The following is a 10,657-nucleotide window of genomic DNA, read 5'->3' on the forward strand; positions in this document are numbered from 1 at the left end:
ATCAAAAGTAGCTAAGTAATCAGCAGGACGCTTTCTGGCCGGCACTTGTGAAGCTGGCTACGCATTTTAAACGCTCGAAAACTGTGTGATTTCAATTATCTTTGAGGGCTAGTCCCGATGGATTTTCGATCTGAATGTACGAAAAAAAGCGCTAATATTTCGGCCTTTCTGCAATGAAGTTTGAAAGCGGAGCGCTGCGATTTTCTGGGTTAAATTGCTCATGCCCTAGGTCTTTCAAAAATTGATTCTACCCAGATGGTGGTGGTGGTAAAAAAGGAGGAAAAAATGGTGATGTGGTGGCGGTGGTAGTGGAGGAGGAAAAATAATAGAATTGTGCTGGAAAGGGGATGGTGGAGGGAGCAGGGAAACAATAGATGTGGCGGTGGTGTGGGCGGCGGAAACAACAGTAGAATTGTGGTGCTGGAGGCAGGAAAACAGTAGAATAGTGGTGGTAGTGGTGGTGGAGAAAAACAATAGAACTGTTGCGGCGTTAGAAGGAAAACATTAGAAATCTTTTGGCGGCGGAGGGAAAAAGTAGAAATGTGATGATGGTGGAGGAAGGAAACAATAGAAATGTGGTGGCGGTGGAGGAAAAACAATAGACATTTTTATTTGGCCTGGTGGCGTTGGCAGGAAGACAGTGAAACTCGAGGAGGGAAATTATGGAATTGTGGAAGGACTGGGAAGCGGAGAGGTGGGTAAAGAGTTCGTGCTATGACCCAAGCCGAGCACAAAAGATTGCACCTGTTATCTTTTTAATGATTATGAAAAATCTTATCCAAGTCAATAGCATTCAGACTAAAGCAGAATATTTCCCAGACGACGTGGATTTCTGGATGCGACACTTACATAATCACTGAAGAAGGACACCACAAAATCAATGGCTTTGTCACATTATGTCAGACTTAGACCCCATGATGTCACTACAATCAGTCAGGGCCATATCCTAACGAGGGAAATCCACGAGCCAATAAACCGTTACCGGCTTAAATGTCCCTCCATATCCAGTGTTGTAACCCCTCCCCACCTCCCACCTGGCCAATAGACAAATTTTCTTGAAAACGACCTATGGAGCTCATGAAAGCTGGGTACGCATTAGTATCCAAGACGCTTCTTCATGTTATCTCAACTGCGTTTTAAGTTACTCGAAATAAAGGAAAGACAGTTGATTGCAAAATTTTCTACAGTTCAGTTTCAGTTGGCTGGTACACTATTTAGCCTGAGCGAAAATAGAGCAAAGTTTAACCTCCATGTACGACCACCTCTCGTAAGCGACAACCTCCTATAAGCGACCAACTATCCAAAACACCTAAATTTTTCCCGGTCAAAGCCTTATGGTAGGAGCCTCTCGTAAACGACCACCTCCTGTAAGCTACCGCGACCACGTTTCGGGGCTGGCGGTTTAATAATTTTCCATTGCTTTTAACCTCTTGTAAGCGACCACTTGACGCATGGTCTAATCTCTATGTCCCACGGGGATCCCACGGGGACAAGAGTGGAGACGCCTTCCCCTTCTCAAACCCCCGCTTTTTGGCAATTTACACTTTCCCCAGTCTTCGCTCACTAAGCCAATTCAAACACCGCACCACTAACGCATGTATCAAACCTTGGTGATGATGTAAAGTTGGGGTTCACAGTGGACAGTGTTTAGTTTGGTATATCAACTTTCACTGTTTATACACATTGTTTTTTAATTCAAACTTGTAACGAGTGAAACAAAAGAATCTTTTTTATCAAAAATCAATACGAGCGTGAGTATCTCCACAGCACGCAATGATAACTTGGAGGAAAAACAAACTTTTCTTACAGTGTACTTAATTGATACACCTAGGACAGAGGTCTAATTCATAAATATAGTTATTCTAATACTTGTGAACCACCAATATCTTTCGATAATAACCCATGCAAGGTCATCTGTTATAGTCCAGGTTAACATTTTTTCGTAGACACTGCTATCTAATCTGCCTTGAAACCAGTTTTTTCTGTGATTTTTCGTTCTTTAAGTGTTTGAATTTGAGTTCTTTTAGCTGCCTTTCCCACTCATTTCTGTGCAGCGTGTAAAGCTTCATTGCCACTTGTGCATCTTGCACCTGTCAATAAAAACACTCTGTAGTCAAACACGGGTCGCCTGTGCAGACACTAGCACAATTGTTAATGGCATTTTGAGCGACGAACATCGCTGACTAGAAGTAAGGCCTCTATCATTTTAATATGCCCTAACGCTACCAAAATTGTAATGCTACGTGTCTTTACTCTTATAGAAACGATTTGCTTGAAAATTTGGACAAAACTACTGCCCAAGAATGCGAAATGTTCACTTCCGGTTGACGTTCGTTGATCAAAAACGTGGTTGTTTAGGCTCCCTATCTAACAAATTACTACTGCGAACAGATTATTAGGTTATGACGATTTTATCCATCCTCAGTCTAGACATATAGATGAATGGGTTTTTAGATGAATTACGGGTCAAATTTTCGTATTCATATTTGAGTTGCTGTCAGAAGAAGTCTTGAAGACGTGCTGAACGCACGATAGACTACTTGCAGTCCGCCTTTTCACTTAAAATCTGTCCAGTTCTTATCCCAGCCAGCGGCCAGCAGCGCGACTGCAAATAACGACGTCACAATAAGGGATTAGGACTTACGTCCTCGTTTATTGTGGCTCGCGTGCATTAGTTACTCGTGGAGTAACTTTGCAAAGAAAAATACGAGATTGCTCGCAGTCTAGCTGAACGAAGGATTTTTTGTCTCGGACAGGTTATATATGATGGATAGGCGAATATCTGCTCTGTCGGATTATAAGAATCGTCTTCAACGAATAACCCATCAAAGGCGAGGCAAAGAACATGCAACAGTTAAGGAAACCCTCCCAAGTTATTATTACTCACGACTCCACTCCTAATTTTGATCCCCCACCTCCCACGGAAATGTCCCCCAGAATAACTTATCCGTCTGCACCGTCTTGCACGCAATGTAACATTGCTTTTCTTTATTTTGTAAAGGGGGGTAGGGGCAGAGGGTTGGGAAAGTAGCCGATTTTACTAATATCACGTTTAGCCCGGTTTCTCAATACTTCTGACTCCCATTGTTGATTTACGTTAAGAGGCGCACTTACTGAAGAATGCTCTCCCTCTTGAATGGTTACGTTCAGTAGTTGCTTTGCCAAAGTTCGTAACGCAGGCTTCTTACTCTATATGTTATAAAAAAATGAATGGGTGATTTATCAGTATGTGTTTGATGCCAGCTTCTGAACAGGCTACCCCAGGGAGCGAGGTGCGGAAAGAAGGGAACGTCTGCACCGCTTACGCACCTTCTTGTAGCCCTCATCCCCAATAGAGAGCCTGTTGACAGGCTAATCTGATGCTCACGAGATCACCGTGAATACAAATAACAACCAATCGATGACTTACAATCGTAAAATTTAAATATCTTTAGTTATTATTCACTCCCCCAGGGCTTTCAGGGATAACACGATTTACAACAATGGTTTGGGTAATTTTGCCTTTATGAAGTATTCAGTTATGAATGTCCCCACCACACAATGGAATAGATCTCACTTCTCTCTACGAACGGGCTCGATTTTCGCCGCTCTCTCGTGTCCGGTCTTGTTCCTCTCCTGCTCGATTTGGGCAGGCAACAATCTGATTGGTGGAAATCGATAAGAGTAAACCCACACGTCGAGCCGTCTTTTTGAGGGGAGGAAAGCAAGCTCATTTCACGAAAAGCGGCCGGAAATCAGTAACAGAGCCTAATTTACAAACAATGTTTGGGTTCTTTAACGCCCCACATACTTTTTAGATAGGCAAGGGTTGTGAGACGGGGCCTATAGTTTTTTTGGGTCCTTGTCCAAGAAGACAAGAAAGTCTTACCGTTTTGCAGGAGTTATTACAAAGGTAGCACTATTTCCTCAGTACTTCCTTGTTGATGGTCCGGCCGTGGTTTGAACAGGCGGCCTGTCCCGCTCGCCGGCGATCACCGACCAGGCGGAAGTACAGGGAGATAACTCTCTCTTGATTTTACAATGTAATTGCAGGTTACCTCACTTCTGACATTTTTATGTAAAAATTAAACTCTAGATTGCAGTGTGGTGGACGGGAGCATCTAGAATTCGCTCAGTCGGGTTACTCTTTACACGTAGTAGCCAGAGGGGGTAGGGGAGAGGAACGCCAAAGGGGAAATGCATTGCGGGCAGAAATGAATGACATTAAACCGGATTTCATTCCCATAAATTTCAAAAACTTTGGCATCTCGGTTTTGTTAGACTGTATGATTTACAAAGCTCATGAATGATAGCTCTCTGCGTATTACATATGTATGTGGCCGTGATTTGGTCAGTAAAAGGCTTTTGGGCCTTTTGCTTTGCGAACAAACATAGCTTCTTTGAGTGACTGGTATTGGCTTTCCTTGGTCTCTCCGCGCCCAGCGGTGTATAGGGCACAAAGAAATGCTTTCCATCCATGCTTTCTCTTGCATGGCTCACAGAAAATCAGCCCAACTCCTCCTCTCAAATTCAATCCTCTTTTTTTCTGCCATCCTACGACACATATCCTTCGGTCTCTCTCAGCTCCTTTTCCCTTGTGGAGACCAACTTAGCTTGATTTTCTTGTCACGCAAAAGTTGTGATCTCTAGATAAGACAAGCCGCATCCACTCCCATCTCCGGCTACTGCTCTGAAGTGTTACTTATGGTTCTAATACTGGCCGATTACCATGAAATCAGGGACTCACAAGTACAACTTCACCTTTACAAACAAACTGAATTAATACCCACCTTGACTCTTTCTTGAAAAGGCTTGTACTTAGCAGTATCTCGGATATTTTTTCGTGGATGATCAAGGAACAATACCTGCAGAATAAAATATTATCATTACTCCACTACACCTTTGCCTTATAAGGGCTGCATCACGTTATTTGATACCCTTTAAAGATATAAAAAGGTAAAATGACGTATCTTCGCATTTGTTATTTACTAAAGACTGTATTTAGGCATGAAACTGTTTCCTGTTGTTTGTTGCAGTGGATGGCAAGGATGGAAAAGGATTGAAAGTTGACAAAATCGGGCCTTATTTTTTAAATATAAAACGCCGTGCCTGTAAAAATCATCAAAAATTATGATGGTCGATGCTCCCTGATAAAATTTGTTCAATATCTTCTTCATAAATCTACAGGAGCATTTTGTGTTTGGTCAAAGGCACTAAAAGTAATGACTTCAGCACAGAATTGATGTAAAACAGCAAAAATATAAAAACATAATAACTAAATACGTTGGAGGGAAGCTATGTTACAAATTTACAGAGTCTTTACAACACAATGGAATCATATAAACACACCGCTAAATCATTTTTCAGAGCGTGCCCAACAAGGATTCTTCCTCTGAGAAGTTTTGAAACTTCCAGTTGAACTGTCTTGAAATCTGGGGCTGGAAAGAAAATTATGAAGAAGTATTTTTGAGAAAACCATGTCCAGATAAGCTACTAGAGCACACGCCTTTGAGCCTTTTGAGCACTTTACTTGACACACAAAACAAAAAAGCCGAAAAAGGTATCTAAACTCACAGGTGAATGTTTGAATGGCTGGTAACTTACCAACTAAACAGTGACAGAATTTAGACTTAATGATAATGAATGAATAAGGCTCAGATGCTGTACTTCACATGAGCTGAATCAAAAATGTGTTTAGGCCTGCTAAATTCAATGACTCAGGTGTGATGCGGTCTCTTAGTTCTGCTGTGTATACTACGCCACTCACAGTATACAAATAACTTTCCATGACAACATGGAACTACATGTATACTCAACTTTGAAAGTGCAATAAAGTCTCTGCAAAAAAATAGTCAATATATCTAGACCTGCTCTTGGAAAAAACACTCTGAAGTTTGATTCTTGTATGCGAGCCACTAAATCATCACATTTTGGATGGTTGCTTAAGGGAGGCTCAACTATTATTATTAAATCAAGTCTGACTATGCGATTTACTTTTTGAGAAAGTTAAAACAAGTGACTCTTGTAACTGACAGATTGGAGCAGAAATAAAAGGCAACTTATTGAATGAGGGACTCACAACAATCACTGATCACAATATTGATGGATTCTTAACTGGCTGACTAAATGACAATTCAGAAATAACTGAAAGAATTACTGACTGACTGACTGACTGACTGACTGACAAACAGACTAATGTTGTTGACTGATTAACTACATGTAAACTGACTAGTTAACTGACAGATGGACTGACAACTCTAGTTACTGTCTGGCACATAACTGATCAACTGATCGATAAAATTGCTGATAATAACTGAATTACTCTTTTTTAATGGCAACTGGCTAAGGAAATTAAAAAGCAATGAAGTCCTGCAACTTGCCATTTTTTAAATCTGATGGTTTTACACCACTAATGGGAGTTCTGTAATCCATGACTTTTTCCTGTGGTGCCACAAATGAGTCATAAACAACATGACCATGTGAGTTGACAATAGATACTCTTGCCAGCATGTGCTGCTTTCCATCAAGCCCAACTCCTACCATCTCACAATCCAAGGCAATCTTTTTTGTTATCCTAACACAAGCAAAGAAATATTTGATTGTAAATATGACAACTCAATGACGTCTAAAAAAAGAACTTTTTAGGGGTAACACAATAAGTGGTAAATCAGTAGTTTTCATTGTGGCCTACAATGGCCATTGAAACCCCAGGCAGGTGGGGGCGGGGGGGGAAATTTGGATTTCAAGTGACAGGGATGGTCGAATGGGGGGACAAATCAAAACCCTAAAAAGTCCCTGGAACAAAATTTAACCCCTGAAATCCCATGCTGAATTTCTGAGCAATAAAAATTTCCAGAAAGCATTCACTGATGTAACATGAAAAAATCCCTACTTAAATCAAGCTACCCCAAAAAAATACTTGCCAAAATTTTCCTACCCAAAATAATCGCGAAATCGAAAATTTCAGCCCCCAAAAAATCTTTCAATCATCCCTGTCACTTGAAATCTAGAGTACCCGCCCCCCCTTGGGATTGAAACTGATGGCATCCCATAGATTGGTACAAGGAATATGGGTCTGACACGGGTGATTAAAGGCAGCTGATGTATAAATATGTGATGTCTTAGGAAAAAAGACCACTCTTTATGACTTCTGGGTCAAGTCAAAGAGTAGTGAGGATAAGTATCAAAATACCAACCCTTCAAAATTACCAGTAACAAGTGTTTCATTACAACTGGGATCTACATCTTTGCTGGTCAGTCGCATTCTTTTCCCTGTCACTTGTTCAAGATCCTCAGGATCCACATCATCAAACCAAACTTCGCTAGAACTGACAATGATAAAACATTTTACACTTTACAGCACTCTTCAGTTCAAAAAATGCATAAAGATTTCATTAACTGGGAAGTCATAACCGACATTTTGTTGTGTGTGTGTGTTTTTTTTTCATTTGGAAATCATTCCACATACAGGTTATGGACATTTGAGAGCTTAGCATTGACGGCAGTGGTGGCAAGGAAAACAATTCTCTTTCTAAACTTCGGTGTGCTCCCCACAAATTCAACTCCAGGGAAATTAATTTAATTTTGGCATTTTAGGTGAGCTGGAATGAATGCAACAAAGCTTGAAAAAAAAGTGAAATTTCATTTAAATAGTGATGCTTTTGCTGCCATCACTGTTGTCATTGCTAAAGCTCCCTATTGTCCCACTAGGGGTAACCCCAATAAAAGCTGTTGGTAAAAATTAAATACATGTACTTGTATCAAGAAGGGTGCTAAAATTTTAAATAATCAACATCACAACCGGAGCAGGTACCTTTAAAGGATCTCTTAGGCATCACACTAAAAAGTTCTTCCCACCACTTTTTATTTGCTATTTGTAATAGTCTAGCCATTCATGCAATGCAGGATTCTGGTACCTTTCACAGGTATTTTTGAAACTTTCTCAGGAGAACTCCCATTTTTTATACTAGGGGATTACCTACTTGTGAATCTACATTTTTTTAATGCGTTATCATTTTGGCATTATAACAGAAAGGAATAGCTTTTGTTATCAGAAATAAATTCTCAACATAGTGTGACAGAACAAGTTCTCATTTTTTTCAACCGAGACGTAATAAGCACCTCATTTTGGATGTCTCAGAGACTGTAAACAACCAATACCTCAATGTAAAAAAATCTAGCACTCTAGCTTTAGCTACATTCATATATATGACTAGGTAATAAAAAATAATACACTTTTACTGCACTTTTCAAAAACATGCAAACTCTGAGGTTCAAAAGCCACCTTCACAATTGTGTTTTAAATGCCATCAATCATGATTACTATCACAAGCAACAAACCTTGAAACACAAAAAACGGATCGAAATCAACCAATCACCAGTCACAAACCATGACCTTTTGAACCCGTTGAAGTAAATTAGTGTTCCCTAAACGATCCCCTAAGATGATTGAAGGCAGTGAATAACGCAAGCGGCAGTTGGCTTTTAAACTTCAGAATTCACATGTTTTTGAAAAGCGCAGTGAATAACTGTTTTCACTTTGCAGGGGTGTGAACTTAAGAAAAGTTGACTGAACAAGAATCCCAGGCTTTGGTCAACATAGTTTTTATTAACCTTGTTTTCTCTGAAGCCTCTTGATGATTTAATTTTATCTTTTTCTTGAAAGTCTGTTTTACCCTGCATCCGCTTTTTGCATCACTCTTCTCTTTTTTAACATTTCTTTCTTCTTTAAGCATCTGAAAAAATAGTTTCACACCAGTCATCTAAATAACGGTACATCTTAATTCCATCTTCTCCCACATCAACAAAACTAGTGTACAAAATTAATAAGCCTTCCCTATGAGGCTTATGCTATGTTTGTAGCCTCCCACAAAGGACAAAGGCATCTTGTAAGTAAATGTGTAGTAAAAAAGGGTACAAGCGAGTAATTCGGCTTGTAGTCTTAGTGTAAGTGAACACCACTCCAACAAGAAGCAGGTCGGGGGTGGAAGTTTGATAGGTAAGGGATTCCACCCATAGAATTTTTAAATTTAAAAATTCTCTGCTCTAAAACTGAAACTTTAACAGACACGCATACTAAAAAATGGTTATGAACTGGTTAGTTTTGTCCATTTAACATTTGGTGACATGGCAAGGCTGTGCTCTAAGGAAAATTGAAGGAAGCCCAGTGGTATGAAACTGTGAAATCTAGGGTGCACAGCATATGATTTGTATGAAAAATCTGAGATTTTCTAGTCGCCCGAGGGCAAAAGTTAGGCACCAGTGGCCACCAGGCTCTGCTAAAGCACAGCCCTGCATGGTAAAGAAGAAAAAAAAATGATTTTGCAAGTGTGTTGTCCGAGGTGCGACTCCCAGCTGAGGAATTTTTTTCTCTTTTTTGGCTCTTTTGTTTGTAAGATTTCCGTATAACCCTATACATTTATTATGCATACACGTTTCGACTCTATTCATATCAAACTAATTTTTGAGAAAAAGTATGAAATTGCTGCATGCATAGTAAATGTATGGGGTCCGATCAAAAAGTGTTTCTAAACTAATTTGAGTTTCAAATGATAGGAAGAAAAACATCAGAATACCCGGCCAACTTGAAGCGATATTTTATCAACTGCTAACTGCTCCCGTGGTCCCGCATGCAGTGTTCAAGTAAGGGAAAGTTCATTTAATATGACAAGGGGGGGGGATGAAGATATTGAAACTCGAAGCTTAAAATTTTAGCAGCCCCCCTCGCTAGCGGTTCAATTTTTTAGGAGCCCCCTCCTTGGTAGTCAAAAACATTTCAGAGCCCCCCCCCCCCTCCTCCTTCAATTCCTTTGCTCCCCTGAAAAAAGATCGTTAGACTGTATTAAATATATTTACCGTTATTGTCTTCAATGGTTTATACTATGACAAACTTGAGATACAGTTGTGATACAATTTTCTAAAGCATTTTTAGGATGAACAAGAGTGTAATAATTACTGAGACTACATTTGTTATATCTGTAAACCACGTGATATAGCTGAGTTGCACAGGTCATTAAATTGTTGAGTTGAAAACCATCCGATCTGTATGATGATGTCATGTGTTGGTTTTGAAGTATACAAATTTTCGGAGCCCCCCCTCCTAGCGCAACAATTTTTTCAGAGCCCCCCCTTCGGGTGTCTAAAAATTTTCGGAGCCCCCCATCAATATCTTCATCCCCCCCCTTGTCATATTAAATGAACTTTCCCTAAAACGTGCATTTTAGTTCCGTTGTCCTTTACGGTCCTTTAGTCAATAAATATAAATTTTTACGACTTCAGGAATGCAGGAGCAACGTTCAAAAATGCATATGAAGTGGCCGGGTATTCTTAGGTTTGGCCCTTATGGAGCCGAAATATTAAGGCACCGATTAAAGTAACCTGATGCTTAATGATTGCTTACCACTTGTAGAAGTTTCCAGTTAGATGAAATGTCGGCAGCAGTTTTCGGGATTCGCGGCTGAATAATTTTGTCATTTTTCTCTTCCTTTTTTCTTTTATTCGGATGGATTCTTTTATGGTCTTTCTTCTTCTCTCTTTCTTCGCTGCGCCTTCGTTTTAGTTTCGGATCATTCCTTTTGCTTTCGTCCGCCATTTTAGAAATCAATGTGTATACGCAACTTTAATGGACAGCGGTAAACAAAGTTGTTGGTTTCGCGGTTTTATAAGAACACCGGATATA

The 10,657-nt window shown here is 40.0% G+C and overlaps 1 protein-coding gene across 1 annotated transcript; it reads right to left on the reverse strand.

The window, feature by feature from the left end:
• Window positions 1-1,731: 1,731 nt before the first annotated feature.
• LOC140928743 (RNA exonuclease 4-like) lies at window positions 1,732-10,593 on the reverse strand. Its single transcript, XM_073378526.1, has 8 exons — window positions 10,379-10,593; window positions 8,593-8,714; window positions 7,176-7,307; window positions 6,360-6,553; window positions 5,329-5,417; window positions 4,770-4,844; window positions 3,115-3,189; window positions 1,732-2,090 (listed from the first exon to the last, which is right to left on the reverse strand). Exons 1-8 carry the CDS (start codon window positions 10,568-10,570, stop codon window positions 1,953-1,955), a joined length of 1,017 nt encoding a protein of 338 aa, XP_073234627.1. The 5' UTR covers window positions 10,571-10,593; the 3' UTR covers window positions 1,732-1,952.
• Between the last annotated feature and the right edge of the window lie 64 nt (window positions 10,594-10,657).

The sequence above is a fragment of the Porites lutea genome, chromosome 2, assembly GCF_958299795.1.
Source record: "Porites lutea chromosome 2, jaPorLute2.1, whole genome shotgun sequence".
Classification (NCBI taxonomy): Eukaryota; Metazoa; Cnidaria; class Anthozoa; order Scleractinia; family Poritidae; genus Porites; species Porites lutea.